At 42.0% G+C, this 20,434-nt stretch overlaps 2 protein-coding genes across 4 annotated transcripts in view; one reads left to right on the top strand and one right to left on the bottom strand.

The window, feature by feature from the left end:
* abch1 (ATP-binding cassette, sub-family H, member 1) overlaps positions 1-5,775 on the bottom strand; it is a gene marked incomplete at its 5' end in the record, with an annotated part of 43,363 nt that extends 37,588 nt beyond the window's left edge. The window contains 2 exons of one of the 3 annotated variants that reach the window (XM_080868754.1): positions 1,207-1,312; positions 5,669-5,775. In XM_080868754.1, the coding sequence (XP_080724880.1) occupies positions 1,207-1,312; positions 5,669-5,775 (213 nt within the window). Of the gene's footprint in view, positions 1-145; positions 273-748; positions 950-1,206; positions 1,313-5,668 lie in introns of those variants that run through there. The other 2 variants (XM_080868756.1, XM_080868755.1) reach the window with 2 other exon arrangements.
* lgalslb (lectin, galactoside-binding-like b) lies at positions 4,767-14,482 on the top strand. Its single transcript, XM_080868757.1, has 5 exons — positions 4,767-5,174; positions 5,726-5,809; positions 5,899-5,987; positions 6,816-7,002; positions 9,466-14,482. Exons 1-5 carry the CDS (start codon positions 5,142-5,144, stop codon positions 9,607-9,609), a joined length of 537 nt encoding a protein of 178 aa, XP_080724883.1. The 5' UTR covers positions 4,767-5,141; the 3' UTR covers positions 9,610-14,482.
* Positions 14,483-20,434: the final 5,952 nt, after the last annotated feature.

Below are 20,434 nucleotides of genomic sequence, written 5' to 3'. Positions count from 1 at the left end.
AACTGTAACCACTTCAGATGACACATTGATTTAAAATGCAAACAAACGCTGACTATCCATCACTGAATATGAGAAAGGCCTGGAAAAAAGACAAGGCTAACCTCATCTAGAGGAGACCAAACCGATTGAAGGAGCACAAACTCACCATTGGACACGATGTAAAGAAAAAGGGAGATGTGGAAGGGATGAAGAGCACTTGAGAAGTGAGGCCAAAGACTGAAGTCAACAGGTAAAGAGCATTTGAACATTAGCTGACACAAACATCTCGTCCGCATGAATGCAAAGTGGAAGAACAGGTTGAGTTTGAGAGCCAGCAACTGAAGAAGGCATGAAGAACAGACGCCAATAGCACGCACGCACACACACACACACACACACACACACACACACACACACACACACACACACACACACACACACACACACACTTTAACAGGTGCTATAACCTCAGTAGCGCTCCATAATCATCAATATGTTTTCTGATGTCCCCAAAATAATACTTGGGAATAAAATTTTAAAAAACTAATGACATATTTTAAGAGCGTGATTTTTTTTCTCCTAACACATTTTTTTTTGTAGCAATCCCACCCTTCCACCCATCTGACCAGATGGACAGACCTATACTTGATGAAAACACCACATTGCCTCTTTTGCTTGTACACTGCGATAATGACCTCGATCAGCCCAGCAGAGGCTCGCTTTTCATTCATAACAGGCTCTGCTCTGTTGATCAGGAAGAATTTCCTACCTTGCCTGCCAAGTTGTTGCCAATTTGCGTCACTACCAAGTGGAAGAAAACAGGCTTGACGGCCGTATTTAAATCTCTCCGAATTCAGGAAGACACATTTGCCGAATAAAAATTGTGAAAGAGAAGTCAACGAAGGGCTATTTATAAGCCGAGCCCTCTGCAGCCGACCAGCTGCTGCGCTTTCACTTCTCCCTTTCACGCAGGACGTGAGCGCTGCAGCAGCGCTGCGATGCTCAGCGGTCGCTCTCTGCCCCCCCTCTGAAAGATAACCCTCATCCACCCTCCCTGCTTTACGGGAAAAAATGGAGCTCTGGCCTGAAATGTGACACAAAATGAAAAAATAAATCCCAACTCCATCTCTGCAGCGGCGCACAAAGGCCTGCTGTCGAGGGACCACCTCGATCCTGGAGGCTTCCCGCGAAAAGACAGCGACCCAAACTACCTGAAAAGCATCTTACCCGCACCTCCATCTCTGTGCTGTTTGCAGGTCCACGCGTGGCATCATTCCTACCGGCAGCCTCCGCGGCCATGGCAGCAGGGAGGACAGCCGGACCGGCTGGGTCTCTGTAGGAGAGAGAGAATGAGGGAGAGAGGGGGAGAAGGAGAGAGTTAGATAGATGATGAGCTCTGGGAATTTTTAGGTTTAAGTCAGGCGAGCTGTTTGATCTGCTTTCAGCGATTCCACAGATGCACAGAAATGCAGTTTGCAATTTTCTGATCTATTTGGCCAGAATTTGGTGCCAGCTTTAGCTGATGCGGAGCTGCACTAGCCTGTAAGCAGCTGCAGCGGCTCGATTAATAATATATTTTTTAAGAAATAAAAGAATTCACCAGGTTGCTAATATCATTTCATTTGGCATTTCTAACATTAACTGCTGCTGCAAAAGCAACGGAAGTGAAACTAACCGATGGATTCTTGTAATGATGTCGTTCCAAAAATAACCGCTAGGTGGAAGCACAAAAACAAGAGACTTTTAGATGAAACGAGGTCAAGCAGGCGTTTGATCACTGATTGATGAAACTGAATGTGACACAGACACATAAATGACTGTTACGGAATGAAAGAAGGGAAATTTCCCCTGGCTCCTATGTTTGTGTTTCTGGTAGTAGCACAAACTTTGTGTTTTATACAGTTTAGTTTATAATTCCAGTTTTTATTTTCATTATTTTTCACATGTATCTATGATATAGTGACAGACAACCTTAAACACTTTATAAGTTATGGGTGGACACACAGAAGCCCACAAACGGTGCTTTGAACATTAATATCATCAATCAGGATTTTGGACCAGAAGCGTTTATCCCGTATTCTACAGAGAACTGCACAAATTATCAAGGAGGAGGATAACCACTGCACATTCAGACTCATATGAAATGCTTGTGATCATGGTTATGATTTTTCTTCACTGCATCTTCATTAAAATACATGCAAAAATCGAATGTAAATAAAAACCCGTTTGAAACACAAAATTTTCTCACTGATTGCACATTAGAGAAGGAATCAATGACCATGCAATGTCATCGCCCACATAGCTGTTTCCACAAATAATGATTTTTTTTAAAACACTTCAGTTTTTTCCTACATTTCAAGGAACCATGAACAAAATGCTTCTCAGCGCTGACAGCACTGCAAGGCTGGATGTTGGCGCAGCGGGCCCCTTTGTGCAGAAAATTACATGTTCTTCTTTCACTATGTCTTTGACTGAGGCACTGGTTTATATTTGGAGTTGATCACTGGGTGCTACACAGTGGCTGCCTGCTACTCCTAATACATATGATGGGTTTAATGCAATGGAGACAACTTTATCCTTCTCTAAAGAAAGACCTCAGCATTGAAATCATTAAAAATGAGATTTAGATTCAGCTCCTCCTCCATATTAGTGTCTAATATAAAGAAATGCTTAATGACAGCTAAGAAAAAATGTTGTGGCTTATTTAAAAAGAGTGTGTGTGTGTGTGGGGGGGGGGGGGGGGGGGCAACTACGAGTTCAGGACATGAAACCAGACGGCTGATACTATGTACAGATTGTGAAGCGTGCTGTTCTACACTTCGACACCACTGGTTTAAATACACTGCTAAAAAAGGGAACACTTGATCATCGCAGTGTAACACAAAGTCAGTTAAACTTCTATGCTATCACCAGTGTTCTCTTCACACTGAGCCTCTGTGAGTCTGGACAGTTTACGGAGGCTGTGCCAAATGTTAAGATGCCTGTAACTTCATCTGTCATGAGAACAGGGCAAAAGTGGCAGACCTACCAGTTCTGTTTTTTCTCTGGCAAATGCCAGTCAAGCTGGAAGGCACTGGTCTTTGAGCACAGGTCCCACTAAAGGGCATTCAGCCCTCACATGGCCCTCCTGGATTCTGTTTGGCCAGACACGTGTACATTAATAGCCTAGGTCATAGGTCATTTTGCAGGATTCTGGCAGTGCTCTTCTTGTTCTTCTTTGCTGGGTAGACACTGTCCATCTCTTCATGTAACAGCCCACCTCCTGGTTTATTCTCCACACTCTTGTACTGTGCTGGGAGACACAGCAAATCTTTTTTGTGATGGCAGGCCTGGATGTGTTTAATTTAGGAAAAACTGAATAAGCTGCTGACATTTGTCTTGTTTTTGCCTCTCCAGTGTATGCATTGTCATTTTCTTTTGCACCAAAGCAGGTGTAAAGGATTCAAAATGGTATGTGCTTCCTAACTGGACAGACTATGTAAACACATCCTGATTTAAATGTGAATAAATGGGATTCTTGAGTTATGTTTTTATGTAATGTAAAATTTTCAGCATAACTTGAAACCATGTTTTGTTTCATATGTCACCATGCAAGTGTCATCAATGTGTGACGTTTCATAAGGCAGGAAGGCCCTCTGGAAAACATGTTGCCCAACCCTGGACTAGAGGCACGAGTAATGCATTGAATAGAGATATATGTAGGATATTTGAGTGTTATTACTGCAGCAATAATAAGAACTAATAACTTGTTAAGGGGTGTTTCAATAGTGCAGGGGTTTATGTACTTGGCTAACAAACAAAAAGTCTCCAGTTTGATCCTGGGAGGAGACACAAATCCTTTGGAAGATATGATGGGACCTGATTATTCAAGACTTTGTATGTAAGGAGAAGGACTTTAAATTCAATGATAGATTCAACAGTGAACCACTAAAGATAAACTAATCTTCGTCTTTCGGATGCTTCCGCTAGGGGTCGTCAAAGCTCCATCTCTACCTAAGCCTAGCATCCTCTTCTGTCGCGCAAGACCTTCTGGAGGCCCTGCTTCCCTACATCCATGAATCTTCTCTGTGATCTTTTTCATTTCTTCGTGCCTTCTGGGTCCATCTTCAAAATCCCTTTTTCAAAATATCCACCATTGCTCCTGTACACATGTCCAAGCTATCTCAGCCTTGCCTATCTAACTTTGTCTCCAAAATGCTCAACCTGAACTGTTCCTCTGATATACTCATTTCTAATTTTGTCTCTCTGTCAAGAAATAAGAAAATCTAGTATAGAAGAAACATGATCTATCTTTCTTAACCCTGTCAGTACTCTCGCTGCAGCGTTTTGGATTAAGGGGAACATCAGTGCATCACTGAAGTCACAGTGCATTGATTTGCTTAGCGTGTAATGCCTTTAAATATCCACAAAGGGGCAGAGTGGACCAGTTTAACTAAACAACAGCCGGGCTAACGATTAGAGATGGGGGTTGAATATATAGAGAGCATACAGAAAGGACGGAGAGGGTTGCAAAAGTCAATGAAGAGACAGTGGGATTGTCCACTTCATTCGGTGAAAAGCAATTATGTCCCAGGCTCACAAGTGAGCAGAAACAGGTCCATTTGTAGCTATTTTTAACTCCCTGACGCCTCTGAGCCCTACAGTATTGTTTAATCATTCCAAAGTATTGAGTGTGCCCACTTTGGCCAATTAGGCCAAAACCCCCCAGTCTGTGTCACAGTCAAACTGGATAAATGACACGCGAGCGCAGTCTCATAAAGTAACCGCTTATTTAAACCAGCTAAAAGTCGTGTCCTGGATTGTTATCCCAACCTAGAAACCCCCTAAAGAATCCAAACAATGCGTTGTCTAATTGGGTGAAGGGTTGAGGGAAATCTGTCTGATTAGCCTTCTCCAACAGACGGGGATTAAGCTTTTGGTCTGTAATTATTATAAAGCATACGTCAGCAGACATCCACCCATTTCAGTGCAGCAGAGGGATCCTGCGAGGTGACTGTGCTCTCTCTCAGGCCAAGTCAGACGCGAGGACCCAAGAATAGGAGCAGTACTGGAGCAGGAACAGGAATATCCTCCTGAGTCAGTGCCACGACGCTGACAAACCACGCTCCCCGGCAGAGCTGCCTCTGCTCCGATAATCAGCATCCTATGCTATTCTGCTCAAGATGGCGGTGCAGGCAGCGGAGAAGGACGGAGTAGTGAGTATTTTGAAGGTTTTCGGGGAACCGATCCGGGGTTACGTGTGTTGGTATTTATTTTCTGTGCATGGGGGGCCTGTTAGTTGCGATTTAAGCGCACCGTTAGGTCGATTATCCGGCGCTTATTGTAAATGCGGAGCGCCGGGCGCAGCGCATTCAGAGCGTAGGGCGACTCCTCTTTCATCTGTGGCCGGGGAGGAAATTGGGAAATCCAATACGCTGTGGTGAAATGCACCGGCGGTGTGTGCTCTTCTAGGCCACCCAGCCGGTGCGCATTTCCATCGTAGTGCAAGATGGTGCCAAATGTGGGGCTCATTTATAATAACTCATGGCTCCCGGCAGGAACGCTGATAACAACATGACAGGTCTGCTGCCACCTCGTCATTGTTGTTGCACGCCGCGTACGAGGCCACACTCTTGTGCATATATTGAATGATAGGCCTGTAGCCTCTTGTTGTGCCTTTAACCTCAGCCATGCAAGTTGTATATCCTACCTGACAGAGCGATAAATGATACTTTGCATCCTGTGTCTTTTGTCACTGGTGTTGAAGAATGTGGAAGAAGACCACCTGAATGACTCGCTGGGGAACCCCGGCCTCATCTCACCTGACAAGGAGGATTTATCACGCCTCCTGGTATGAAATATTTAAACGATTTCCCGAGTGTCCTTGTTTGATGCTCGCTCCTGGCTGTGCGTAATAAATTCAATGTGTGCAATGCGTAGACGGTGCCATTCAGCGGGCGCATCCGGGGGGGCATGCGGCCGGGGAAGAAGATAATAGTGATGGGCATCGTGGACCTGGAGCCAGACAGGTAACATAACACCTCACAAAGGCATGCATGCACACACTCTTTATCTGGAGCCATGTTTTTATCTCTGCATATTTAAAACATTCTGATTTACGTCTGCACAGTACACATTCTTTGCTAAAGGATGTTAGAGATGGGATGTGTTTTTTTTTTTTTTTGGTTTTTTTTTTGGTTTTTTTTTTTGTTTTTGTTCTTAGGCTAGTCAGACTTGCACGGCCACTCGAGGACACACTGAGTAATGCGTAGGCAGCCAGAAAGAACAGTGGCTCCTTAAGTATGCAGAGACAGGGCGTTCCCTCACCAGCAGGGAGAAAAAGGGGGGGGGATTTTCTTTTTTTTTTAAATTTTTTAAAAAAAGAGAGAGATCCAGTGAAGCAGATTTGTTTGGGTGTGTCCTTACCCTACATGGAAACTTGTGTCAAACTTGGAAGAAACCTCTCGATGACCTCATCTTGTTTAGTGCCTGCTGCTGGGAGGGTTTTCCATGCCAAAGTTCATGTGAATGTCCCAACAGACAGAACAGCTCCAAGGCCTAAACACACAGTCTTTCTTTGTTGCGTCTCATTACTTAGAAACTTGATGCCTGTAACTGTGACCATAAACTTACACCAAGACGCATAACTGTGCAGCAGCAGCAGGGGAGGGTGGATAAACAGAACTAGCAGCAGGGATTATGCATAATTAACTCACAATTGGTGAGAATTGTTCTTACGCAGCAGAATTATGCATCTCATTTATCCCAGATTATCTGATGTGTGCTTTACCACTGCATCCTGCCTGAATACCCGATACCCCGGTTTTGGTTTTTTTTTTTTTTTTTCATACCCTCAGCTTTGATGTCAGCCTGACCTGCGGACGTGATTCAGAGAAAGGGGAGCCTCCATTTGATGTGGCCCTGAAACTCACGGCTCGTTTCACTGACCGTCAGTTCCTTCGCAGCGCTCGGGTTTCTGGGAAATGGACAGAGGAGGAGGCGTCCACTGTGTATTTTCCCTTCATCCCTGATCAGCCTTTTAGGGTAAAAAAATCCCTTTTCTCACATCAAATAATTCTGGGTAATCCCCAGCAGTCGACTGTAGCAGAGATATTTTCAGAATTAGTTATGTGAGATTATCTGCGCAGCATGATAATGGAACACAAACAGGAAATGTTGTCCATGCTTCATCATATTGTAATGTAAATACAGCCTGTACCCCATATAGTGGCCTGTTTACTGCGTTAGGACCACATCAGCTGTTGTGGTGTGCTGAATGAGTTGGAGTTGGAGGGTGGAGGGGGTTGAGCAGCAGGGCATATGCATGATGAGTAATCTCATAACACCCGAGGACTTGTTAGCTCTTTAATGTCATATTCTGCTCCAATAAGTCTGCACATGAATAACACACATGGTGTACAGCTAAAAATATACAATAGTGGCAATGGAGCGAAGAACAAAGCATGAAGTTTCTCGAGATGTTTTCAGGACACTGAATGAAGTTGTTCTTTCTCCAGTGTAGCCGAAGGTCTGTTTAAAGTGCCAAGTTCACGACACCCACACGTTATGGTGCATTTCACGGTGACATTTGCTGCAGTGTTGGCAGCTCTGTGAAATCCATATAGAGGTTATACTTGAGGAGCTGGAGGCTAAAAGAAGGCAAATGCCCAAAGCAACTGGGTCGGTAATTTGTGTACTTGTAACCATCTCTATTGCGTAATGTCTCGAAATGTTCAGGACTCTAGTGCATGTGTACAAATTTAGTAAAAATTTATTTTGGCACTGATTGCTGGAGCTATTTTTATTTATCTTGCATAGTGATTGTGACGTGATCTGCTTGAGAAGGAGGTCCAAAGTCTCTTACAGGTGCGCACTGCAGCTGAGTTTGGTTCACTGTCAAAACCAGTGCATATGATTAATCTCCTTTGCAAACTTAAACAATTCAGTAACCCCTTGCTATCCTTTTGATGGGGTACATTATAGTCCTGGAAGAGACCACTCCACCATAAGTTTATGGATTTACAGTGATCCTTACTTCTAAGGAGACACACACAATGTGAGCAAAACTATTCCAACATCATAACAGAGCCACTGGATCCCCTAATTGCTGGGGTCAAAGTAAAGTAAAGTGTGCGTGTTAGTCCCCATAGGGAAATAGTTCCTCTGCATTTAACCCATTCACCCAGTGAAGCAGTGGGCAGCCGCCAGTGCAGCGCCCGGGGAGCAGTGTGTAGGGACGGTACCTTGCTCAGGGGTACCTCAGGGTAGCCGTTCAGTGGAGTCGAACCCCCGACCTTCCGATCATGGGGCTACCACTCTACCTACTGAGCTATCCCTGCCCCAGTCAAGGGTTTTTGCTTAGTGTGTTTTCCAGTCTGATATCTTTAAAACTCAGCTGTGGATGCATGAGAATTTTTACAAAGAGAAACTCTTTCTGTTTTTTAAGAATGCGAAATATGCAGACACAACAACTTAAGTTATTTTTAGAGGTGAACCCTGCATCTGGTTGTTGAATGTCAGCTCTCTGATAAAGTGTCATTGTTTGTGGTTGCAGCGTGACTGAGCAGGTCGGCACAGTCATGACTCTGTCGAAAGCTGGAGGCTGGAGATTAAGTCTGCCATGCAGAATGTTTAAAACAAACTCCCTCCTGAATCCAGGGGCATGTGGAGAGACACATGATGTGCTGTGGTCTCAGAGCAGGATGGTTTGTTTCTGCTGCTTCATCTAAAACATTCTGCCTTGAGTTGTTTGACGGTTTCTTTTTTTTTTTTAAATTCCCCCCCACTGGCATAAACCACGCGGAGGTGTTTATGCAGTTACATTTTTGTTGTCGGTTTGTTAGGATTCAGTGTGTACACGTACAAACAAGAGAAGAAAATGAGAGCGAGGCTTAGCTCTAGCCTACTTATTCAATAACGTTTTGGGAGCTTTAAATGTTTTAACATCAACTAAAATAGCTGATAGTCATCCTCAGTGTAAGGGGTCATTTGGTCTTTCTCTTTACAAGCGGTTGTCTTTATCATGCACCCTAACCAAGGAAGAAAAAATGACAGATTAGCTTGGGTAAAAGACCGAAAGTTGAGGCACACAACGATGTGTGCCGCTGGTAAAGTTTCTGAGCTGCCTTTCCTCATAACAAGCATCCGTCAACGTTTTCTCCATTTAAAGCAATGCAATATCAGGGATTGTAACATCTAGTCCTTTACTGAATCTATTTTGTAATTGTTTACTCAAATTGAAACTGCACAAATAATATTTTTATATTAACGAGCAGAGAAAGAAATGGTTGTATAAAGTGAGATGCGTCCCTTCAGCTCATGAGGTGATTGTGTGTAACTCTGACACAGCTTTTTCCACCCACCCAATTTCTTCTGCTTATTGTGACTGTATGGAATGAGTGTGTTCAGTCTCTACTTGTCATGAAGTCAAAAGCGGTTAAAGTGCGGTATTTTCTTTCCACCTTTTGCCTAACTGTCTTTTTCTCCATGTCTTTCTTCCTTCTGCAGATTGAGATCCACTGCGAGCACCAGAGGTTCCGGATATTCGTGGATGGACACCAGCTCTTTGACTTTTATCACAAAGTAAAATCTTTGCCCTCTATCGACACAGTACGAATACAAGGAGACCTACAGATTACCAAGCTTGGTTAACTTGCCCTCTGACCAATTCCCGCTCCGCAAGTCGTGTGTGAAGCAAGGACTTGATCACACATGACCACACACACATGTGCGCCTGTTACATCATCATCCATAGCCCATCGTACAGCACTGCATCAGCATAGTAACTGGATCAAAGTTTTTCTGCTTTGCTGTTTCTTCTTCTTCCTCTTCTTTATGTTGAACCGGGATCTGATGTGATGGTGCTTTGTGGGTGAATGTGTTTGATCCATTTTTCAGGTATTTTTCCCTTGTAGCCCCAGTTTTTAGATCAGCGAACTTGTAGCTTATTTATAGGACATTCCACTTTTATGTCGAATCCTTTAGGGAATTTGAGATGGAGGCAGGTGTGGAGGTTTGGAAAAAACCAGTTAGATAAAAATATCTGACAATTAGCAGCTAAAGTGAAAGTTAAGTGTTGCTCATGGATAGAACAAAATCAAAAACTTAAACTCAATTCAACTCACTTTGTTTAAACATACAAGCGTCCTCTTAAATCTTTTGCTGACCAAGCAACGTGAACAAATGTGCAGTAAAACTCACAGGCCAGAGCAGTGTTCCCAAATCAGGCGGATACATGATGTTATGCGAGATGCAACTGGTTTCAATTCAAATATACCTGGACATATATGTATATTTGATATGCTTTAGTTAGATTGAGCTCAGCACAGCTGGATGTGTAACTATTTCAAAAACTCATCTGAGCACAACACAAGACAGCATAGCGGCCTGTTTTCTCTCTGCTGATGTATATCCAACTCTGCTGGCACTCCTCTGCATCCCTTGGGTTTATTCCAGTTGTCATGGTAACACGTTGCAGCCTCATTGACCTAAATACTCAAAAATGAGGATTATATCATGACAAGATGTAGCATCCCATGCTTAACACAGCGTGTCTGGGTAGTTTGCACTTTTCTTTTTTTTTTCTTCTTTTTTTTAACTACAGCCACTCTCCTGTCAGTAGATTGCGCTATAGAGGCAGTAGAGCTGCAGAGAAATGTTATTTAAAATTTGACTTCTGCTCCTTTTTTCTTTTGCAAGCCTCATCAGAGTTGAACACTAAAATAAGATAGAAGTTTTACTCCTTATATGAAGAAGAAACCGTGCTGTCATCGAGGTCACAGGTTCAGCCGGGTGCAGGTTCAGTCACACATTTTGGAGTCAGGGGTCAGATCCTGGGGGTACTTTGAATGTATAGGGTTGATGTTTTTTTTTTTTGTTTCTTTTTTTTTTTTTTCTTTAATAGTAGCATAGAAGATATAGTGATGCACAGATTAATTTCTCAATGTCACAGTTTTTGGTGGTATGGCTGGTGCTGTTTTAGTCCATTATAGGTCTTGTGTGTCTCATGGCTTTTTAAAAAAAGAAAAAGGTTTTCCTGAATCATTCCTCATCGGCATCTTGCCCACACTGATGCAGTCTCATCCTTTCCTAGCGCTGCAGGCTGTGTTTTAGAAGTGTAACTAACACAAATGTCTGGTCTCTTATGCGTTGTTTTCTTTATGACAGTTTCCTTCACTGGGGCAGGGAGCAAGTTCTAAAAAATATAGAGAAGAGATCTTCAAGTTAAACCCACAAGTATTGTGTGTATGAAATCTTAAGGTGCTCTGTTTACACTCTTCCAGTATCAACGTTGATTATGCGTTATCAGGTTTTTGGGTTTTTTTTTTTCCATACTCTAGAAAGATGTAAAAACTCACTGCAGACATTAAAAGGTACTTTTTTTTTTCTGTTTATGCATTTGTGTTTTTTGGCACAACTTCACCTACTTCTAATATGCAGGTAGGAGAAGGAAAAGTCTGAGGAAGACAAAGCTCTTGCAAAAAGCTGGCCAGATTTGTTCTAGACAAATGGCTTAGGGCAGCAATAAAGTTTCTTTGTTGCTGAAGCCTTGACCTCTTTAAAGGGTTTTATAAGAAAAATGATTTAAGTTTAAGTTATGTTCATGGGTCAGTTATTAGCCTGAATATATTTGCCAAGTTGTGAAAAATCCCTTTTGTGTGTAATTAAAATTGTATTTATTAAAAGTTGGTAAACGGTTATTACCAGTCCCACTTTTAGAAATGTTAATAAATCATTAAAGTTTCCTGGGTTTCTAAAGATGCATTAAAGCTGAAATTATAAACGTTGATAAGCTGTTCATGAATAATAGATACACTCTGGTGCAGATGCCCTGCAGCTGTTTCCCAGACACTTAAAAGAACAAGGCACATGTCATTTCACATGAAGGGTTAGCCAAGGGGGTTTTTCACAACTGAAACGTTTCCTGAAACTGCTCATAAATGTGATTTGTTACACATTTATAACACGTTAGGGGGTGTAACAGAAACCAAAGTCATGATACAAATAGTACATTTTGAAGGTCATTCAGGTACAGAAGTATCATGCATCACAATAATGGAAAAATGGAATGGCGTACGCTGTTTTTCTAGAATTATTACATTGTTAGAAATCATTAAACTATTCAATAGAAATTCACAGAATAAATGATCGCAACTTGTAAATGTTGGAAAGCGGCGCTGCTGGTTCTGTTTATGACAGTAAAACCTAAACCAGGTTTCATGAGCCTGTTTGATCCCTTTTGAGGACTTTTTTTTAGCAGTTTGACACTGAAGAAGTGAACAGCAGTTGCCTGCACAAAACTGCTCAGACATTTTGACATTTTCACCCTCACATATTCTGTGTTTATCATAAGCCAATGATGGTTTTTGGATCGAATTTTTGCTGCTGTAAAATTGGAGTAAGCCATGAATGAGGCTTCCTTTGTGGGCAAACTCTAAGGAAACTTCTTCATTACCTGTGGGCAGCGTTTGTCAAAATGCAGAAAGGCTGCTTTCTATACATGCATGAGTATTTGCTAGTTCCTTTGATATAGCAATAACATCGCTGCTCCTAGAGCTGACTCTAAGCTTCTTTTTGCCTGGTTGGTCAGACAGCGTCTTCCTGAGTTCCTCGTTTTACCCAAATTTATTCTGGACACAAACGAGCGTGGTACTGAGAATTGCAGTGTAACGGATAGGTGTGTGTGAATCATTCTTACTTTAGTATTACAAGGGCAAATGTGTCCAAATAACATGTAATTATGCTGATTGGGCATGTTGTTGGATGCTATTGGTATTCTGGTGACCATATTTAGTAACAGTTTACTGTAATAATGTTGATATAGTCCATGGAAGTATGTTTGAGTGATGTAAAAACAAGATGTGTGTTGAAGGGTGATGCAGGTTCATGTTTTGGGTCTTCAGTTTACTGTGTTGACAGCAGCAGGAGGTACGGGGGAGGGAGAGGAACAATTCAAGGCTTCCTGTGCTCATTCCAGGGAGCTCTTTATATGTGTGCAGAGCTGAGCTGGGAGTCTGTTTGGCTCAGCATAGTGTACACTTGAACTCTGCCATTAGCAAATTGTTTCTGGAACTGCTGTGTTTTTTTCCAGCTGAGCGCAGTTTGTTTTCCTCTAGGTTTTTAGATGTGGTGCAGGTACAGGATAAGCTTGTGGGGTACTTACCTATTTTGTACTGTTGCACTTTAAAAAAATTGCAAAACTCACAGCGAGAAGAAAACAGTTAAAGCATTTTTACTGTTAAATATGCAGGCCTCTTTTTCTGATCTCCTAATGATCCCACATCTTTTGAAGAACAACCTTGGGAAATCATAATTTATTGCTCTTTGTAACTCTTATTTTATTTTCTCTGCAACACTTTAAAAATGTAACTGAAAAGCTGAATGTCATTTTCTGGCTGATTGTAATCTAATGGTAACCCAGGTGAAATTACTGTCCACAATCACCCCAGTTATTTAGGACCTGCCCTTTTATACCCATTCAGTGAAGTAAATCTTTACACTCTTCCTACCCTTAAAATCCAGCAAGTCTGATGTAAGAGAAGGAGTGTTTGTTTTTGTTTTTTACCCATGTCTGTCTGTTTGTTACCCTCCTTTCGGACTTTGGATGTACGTGGACTCAGGGTTTTTATTTTTGAAGAAAACACATGAAAGCATTTGTTGTGCATGTAAGCTAGTACCTGGCAATTTGGAAAGACGACAGATTGACGTACCAACTATGTATTGCCAGTTTCTGTTTCAGTCAAGCATGCGGTTTTATTTCTTTTTGCCATCTATCCACTGTCTGTTCTTTTGGGCTGTATTTTTTTATGGCCTAATGTGGACTCGAGCATTGAATTAAAATCATTTCCCCATGAGTTTCACCAGGTTAAAGAGCGGTTTTCTAAAAGGTGCTAAAATGACTTCATGGTGTTCATTGAGTAGAAGTAGGCTGATGTGTTGCTGATGTGTTTGTGCGGTTGATCATGTTATCATTTGTATTTATTACACCATAACCAGCAGCTTTGTGTGTGGTAAAGATATCCTGACTGTATAGCTAACGTTTTGCTGTTTATATGAAGGCGCGTTGAAAAGCTGAGTCTTTTATAATAATGAAAGTGTTTTCTTTGGCTCTGGGTTCTGATGTGTACAAATATTACAAATGATATGGAAAAAGAGTATTGTCTTAAACTGCAACCTTTCCCATTTCCAGATGCTTTTCTTTTAACTGCACAACAGTTTCCTGTCATTGTTTTCAAGGATGTACTGAGTCGGAGGATCACTCGTGTGCCGGCTGCAGTAACTTTGATCTCCCTGATACTCTTTCATCTCACGCATCATGTTGGCTGTTTGATCTGCTGAAAACAGGAGCACTTGTAATTACCACATGATGTCACATTCCCGAAATAAATAGAGTTGACTGTAAACTTTGTGAGAATGTGCACACGGCCAGTGTTTAGATGAACACAATACATGCTCCAAATGTTTTCCCCCCTCTATGCTTTTGTAAAAACAGCTCCTTTGCAAACCAATAAACTTCTTACGTTGAGTTTTTTCTTCTGATCACTTTTTGTGTTAAATAATTTTGAAGGTTATAGATGCATATCGATGAGGAGATTGATGATATATATTAGTCTCCTGTGTTTGTGTTTAGACCTGTCTTTCTCTTTCCCCTCACTCCAAAACCTGTTATGGCAGATAGATGTCTTCCTCTGGTTTTGCTTGAGGTATCTTTCTGTTAAAAGGGAATTCTTCCTCCCTGCTCCTCCTCTAAAACATTCTGAGTTTGGTGATTTCAAGGAGAACGGTACTTGTCTGACTGCATTGTGCCTAGTGTAAAGTTTGGTGGAGGGGGGATTATGGTGTGGGGTTGTTTCTCAGGCGATGGGCCCCTTCGATCCAGTGAAAGGAACTCTTAATGCTTCAGCATACCAAATCATTTTGGACAATTTCATGATCCCAACTTTGTGGGAACAGTTGGGTGAAGACCCCTTCCTGTTTCAATATGACTGCGTACCAGTCATGGATGAGCAAGTTTGGTGTGGAAAAATCTGACCGGCCGGCACGGAGTCCTGACCTCAATCTGACCGAATGCTTTTGGGATGAATCAGAGTGGAGACTGTGAGCCAGGCCTTATCATCCAACATCAGTGTCTGACCTCACAAATTCTGATACACTTGTAAACTTTGTGGAAAGCCTTCCCATAAGAGTTGAAGCTGTTATAGCTACAGTTCATATATGTGTGAAGTGAATACGTGGTCATCTTGGCCACGTCTACATGTCAAGATGCATCCACTGCAGTTTCACTTCATATTTCTCACATCGTATATTTTAAATTTCCACTAGGATATGTATGTTCATAATGGAATTCTCCCAATGAGTCAGAAATGCAAGGACAAAAACAGACAATCAACAGATAATTTGGTATATTTCTATTCCTGATCCCTAATAAATAAAAAAAAAGAGGTTCTTTCATGTTTAAGAGAAGCACCTGAATTCTCAGAAGAAATGATTCTTCCTCTTTCATCTTTCAGCTCACAGCCGGAGAAGAGTCCCAACTCAGAGGCTCAGCAGAGGCAAGATCAGTTATTTCTGCACATGAAAGAGGGAGAAGAGGAGCTCACATTAATGCTGGGTCCTTTCCCTCCAGCACAAAATCTTTATACTGAAACAGAAGGACTTACCATCTGTCAGGCCCCTTCATCAGACTGCTCTGCTTCTGCACATGTAAATAAAGAATAAGAAGATGAAGGCATGCCATGGAGCCTCCAGTCAGGTCGCTGCTGTCTCTGAAGAGTACTTGGCAGCATGTGCAACATCCATGAAAAATATCTAATCATTTACAATCTCACACTGAGATAAACTTCTGCTGTGTTTGCTGTGCTTGTTTTAAAGAGGATGTTGACCTCATAATACATGCGAACATGACAAATCATTCAGGCAGACATAACAAGTGTTTGATCCGAGTGTGCCCCTGTGTGTTCATCAAAGAATCCATACAGGAGAGAAACTGCACTGTTGCCTCACTTGATGCAGAACAGCAGCAATTCAAGATATTACCTGAGATATTGTAGAGATAAAAAAGTAAACAGCTCATTTACGGTCCACTGTGCAAAGGTCAAAGAGAGATCATGTCTTCAGCTCGGTGTGCCAGGGAGCCAAGAGTGCCTGCTTCTTCTGACAACCGACCTTATTGTGCTCAGTTTTTTAATTAATGCTAATGGAGAATATTTCTTCCTAGCTACTGCATGTTTTTCAGTTATGATAAAACAGCTCAACAGTTCAGATTATTTCCTTTGCGACTATCTACAGTGACCAGCAGAGGTTTAGCAGTCTTTCAGTCACTAAGTCCCCAGGGCTGAGGGCACAAATTAAAAAAGGTCTGGACCACCACCATGGTTCAGCGCCTCAGTAATGTATGGAGGGGAAAAGAGCTCCACCTAGAAAGAACCATTTGTGGTTGTTCACTCAGAATCTATTCCTGAAGCCTGCAGAGCTCAGCATTTTTCTGAATCCTGTTTTCTGCCTCACACATCCATCGCCTCCCTCCTTTTCTGCACCTTGCACATTTTTTTAGCAGTTTTGCTCAGAGCTGAGGGTGAAGTTGCACTGTGATGATAACTGCCCCAAGTTAGAGGAAGAGACAACAGTGTTTCTAGATTGCAGCACCCTTAGCTAGCAGACTTTGTGATATTCATATCACTGATGCACAACTGGTGCATTTTTTCCATTAATGATTAAAAACTTTTCACCCACTTTTCAGTGAAGCACTTTTGATGTAGTTGGATATTTTTAGGCTGCTTTGCAGAAGATGCAGCATTTTTAATATCCACCTGCAGAGTTTTCAAGTCAGGTCACTCCAAAATATCCTGCTTGTGTTCCTTAAAGTAGATCATGGTGCTTTTTTTTTAAATTTGCAAAATCATACACAACGTACTCAATTGAAAACTGATACAGTTTTGTGTTTCGTTTAAATCACAGATGCTACATTAGACATGGTTATTTTGTCTCTTAACCATTTAAAAAATTATGGGACATATTTTTCCAACAGAATTGAGAAGATGGCATTGTGAATTTTGATTCCTTTGCATGTAGCAGCTGTCTTTGGAGAAACTGTTAATTCACTTCACTGGATTGTGTTGATATGGTTTTAAGGAAATGCTTGAGACTTGAGATAAAAATGGATGCATATATTTAAGAGATGCTGTTCATGTTTTTAAGACCTAAAGTGCACTGGTTAAACTATTTTTTCATGTTACTTCATGACACAACTATGTCAAAAGGACATCTACTCATCCATCTATCCATATCTTGCTACTTATCTGGGTTTGGGTTGCAGGGACAGAAGGTCCAAGCAGAAACATAAAGACCTTACTCGCATCTCCTTCTTCCAGCTGTGTGTAAATGAAGTGGAAAATATAATTACCCAGAGGAGATGGAGAGATTCACCCACAGGTTACAGAGAAGCAGGTGGATCAAAACATCTGTCCATACATGGGAGCCTGTACTTTAAACAGTGTTGAAAGGAAAAATCTCAAATTACATCACTGACAACACGGCTGATGTATTGAAGTGATGCTTCTTTTTCTTCATTATAACACTGAAGCCTTTGTGAAGCTGAAACAGTAACCGGAGTGAGAAAAGTCTCGTTTGTGTAAAAATTTAAAAATGAACTCTTTACAAAAGCTCAAACAAGTTATTTCATTACATGTGCCTTAGCATGTCTGACACTCAGCACTGCATAACTGAACTGTATTGAAAGTGAACATTCCCACAAGATTTAACATGTTTTGCATAAAATACAAGCTGCATCAGAAAAACAATGCAATTTTAAATGTATCCAGTTTAAATTTCAATAATTTTCCGCTTCATTGCCAGGACATAAAATATCCCAAATGACCTCACCTAATGACATTACTCACCCACTCCATCCTCCCCTCTTTTTTCTCTCAATTACCTCCTATAAGGTCTGTGTGTAAGGAAAATAAGTAATACTGTCGCAGTGAAGTTGTAATATGCACTCATGCCAGTAGCAGTTTATGAAGAAATAAAATTAATACTGATTAGAACTGAGTTCAGCTTAGTAGTTTGAGCCTCCACACCAGTCTCAGTTTTTCATGTGACCCACTGGGAAAATGAATAGTCCACCCTGGTATGGTTTGCAGACAGTGAATATTTGTTATTAATCTCGTACACCGTATAAATGCCTCACATTTTAATCAGGCTTCTTGTAGAAACAAGATGCTGCTGCGTCTCTGCTCACATTGAGAGGCAGAGGTTGAGGTTGTGTGTGAGAAATATATTACTATGAATTACTAGGCTAACAATTACACCAAACTGCATTGCCTCTGTGCTGACCGATGGTGCTCAGTGGCTTTTGCTCCTTGCTTTTAAATCAGATGTCACTCTCAAGATAAACACAAGCTACAGCAGCAAGCAGTCTTAGCTGAGGAAACAAAGATACATTTCCTCATTTAATATAAAATATTGTGGTGATGTTATGTTATATTAGGCAGGCAGCTGCCCAAATTACACTGTGACAATCAAAAGTATATCTATTTTGAACGCCTCAGCTGGAAAAAATTCAAAATGGTTTATAAAGTTGGCCACAGGTCTGTATGTAAATGGGAGTTAAAACATTACTTCATATTTGGATATGTATGATGTTAGTGTTTCTAAAATACTTAAAAATGTCTTTATTAATAAAGTAAACTAAAAAATAGACATTATTAAATTTTATACTTTTAACTACTGACTTGAACATAATATGAAATAATGTGTTTCCACTGTGGGAATGATGGATCCAATGACAAATAACTTCCAGATTAGTAAAGTTATATTTTTATTTTTTCTAGTTTTCCATTTCTATTTAGATGATTTATATTCATATTTAAAATGAACAGGATCATAAAAAATAAACCCACTGCAAGTGTAACAAAAATATGTTGAAATCAAATGGTATGTTATGTGAAATCAATATGAAACAATGACACATGCATTTTATCCAATTTTTTTATTTTATTTAATTTTTCCCAATTGTCCAAATTAGTCTTTGATTGACTTATCAGCGGTTGGTTTTAAAAAAATAAAAGCCCCAAAAATCCCCTATGAGCAAGCACTTGGCGACGGTGGGGAGGAAAAACTCCCTTTTAACGGGGAGAAACCTCCGACAGAACCAGGCTCAGGAAGGGGTGGCCATCTGTCGCTGCCGAGTGGGCTTAAAATGTTCACTGTCCATCTTCCTTCTGACAGGAACTTCCTACAGACCAGGTATGAATGATGCCTGAGTGGACATACAAAACTCACAAGTTCCTGGTTCTCACGGCTCCTATGCAGAGGGTTAGTCGAAGAAGGAGGGGCATCGCGAGGGGCGTCGGGGGACGGGGGACTGTGCCTCACTGCCCTCCCCCTCTCCAAGAAACCCGTCTTCAACCGAGTCGAGAGAGCCGGGAACTTGTGAGGTGTGCATGTCCTGGTGAGCCTCCACCTGTTGTAGGTGGGTGCAGCCTCGACTGTACAGAGACAGACCAGACCAGCTGCACCACACAGACACTTCAAACCTCATCTGAGGACAAAAAACACACACATACATACATACATACATACATACATACATACATCTTACTTTTAAAAAAATAATAAAGTTAGGGTTCCTTTACAATGTCAGAAGGAGGGAGGCACTAAGGCACCGCCTTCCGCCCCTCGACGCCCTCGCGGTGCCCCCTCCTTCTGACAGGAACTTAGGAACTTCCTACAGACAAGGTATGAATGATGCCTGAGTGGACATACAAAACTCACAAGTTCCTGGCTCTCACGGCTCCTATGCAGAGGGTTAGTCGAAGAAGGAGGGGCATCGCGAGGGGCGTCGGGGGACGGGGGACTGTGCCTCACTGCCCTCCCCCTCTCCAAGAAACCCGTCTTCAACCGAGTCAGAGAGCCGGGAACTTGTGAGGTGTGCATGTTCTGGTGAGCCTCCACCTGTTGTAGGTGGGTGCAGCCTCGACTGTACAGAGACAGACCAGACCAGCTGCACCACACAGACACTTCAAACCTCATCTGAGGACAAAAAACACATACATACATACATACATACATACATACATACATACATCTTACTTTTAAAAGAATAATAAAGTTAGGGTTCCTTTACAATGTCAGAAGGAGGGAGGCACTAAGGCACCGCCTTCCGCCCCTCGACGCCCTCGCGGTGCCCCCTCCTTCTGACAGGAACTTCCTACAGACCAGGTATGAATGATGCCTGAGTGGACATACAAAACTCACAAGTTCCTGGCTCTCACGGCTCCTATGCAGAGGGTTAGTCGAAGAAGGAGGGGCATCGCGAGGGGCGTCGGGGGACGGGGGACTGTGCCTCACTGCCCTCCCCCTCTCCAAGAAACCCGTCTTCAACCGAGTCGAGAGAGCCGGGAACTTGTGAGGTGTGCATGTCCTGGTGAGCCTCCACCTGTTGTAGGTGGGTGCAGCCTCGACTGTACAGAGACAG

Source organism: Rhamphochromis sp. 'chilingali', assembly GCF_963969265.1.
Source record: "Rhamphochromis sp. 'chilingali' genome assembly, chromosome: 20".
In the NCBI taxonomy this organism is placed as follows: domain Eukaryota; kingdom Metazoa; phylum Chordata; class Actinopteri; order Cichliformes; family Cichlidae; genus Rhamphochromis; species Rhamphochromis sp. 'chilingali'.
Note: the sequence above shows the minus strand (reverse complement) of the source record. Positions and strands in the feature narration are given on the sequence as shown.

What these genes read in the sequence shown, in the direction of transcription:
- lgalslb (XM_080868757.1), top strand. Translation starts at nt 5,142, where the DNA reads ATGGCGGTGCAGGCAGCGGAGAAGGACGGAGTA. An exon ending in CAGCGGAGAAGGACGGAGTA is followed by an intron (nt 5,175 to 5,725) that starts GTGAGTATTTTG and finishes CTGGTGTTGAAG; the next exon opens with AATGTGGAAGAAGACCACCT. An exon ending in GTGGACCTGGAGCCAGACAG is followed by an intron (nt 5,988 to 6,815) that starts GTAACATAACAC and finishes TCATACCCTCAG; the next exon opens with CTTTGATGTCAGCCTGACCT.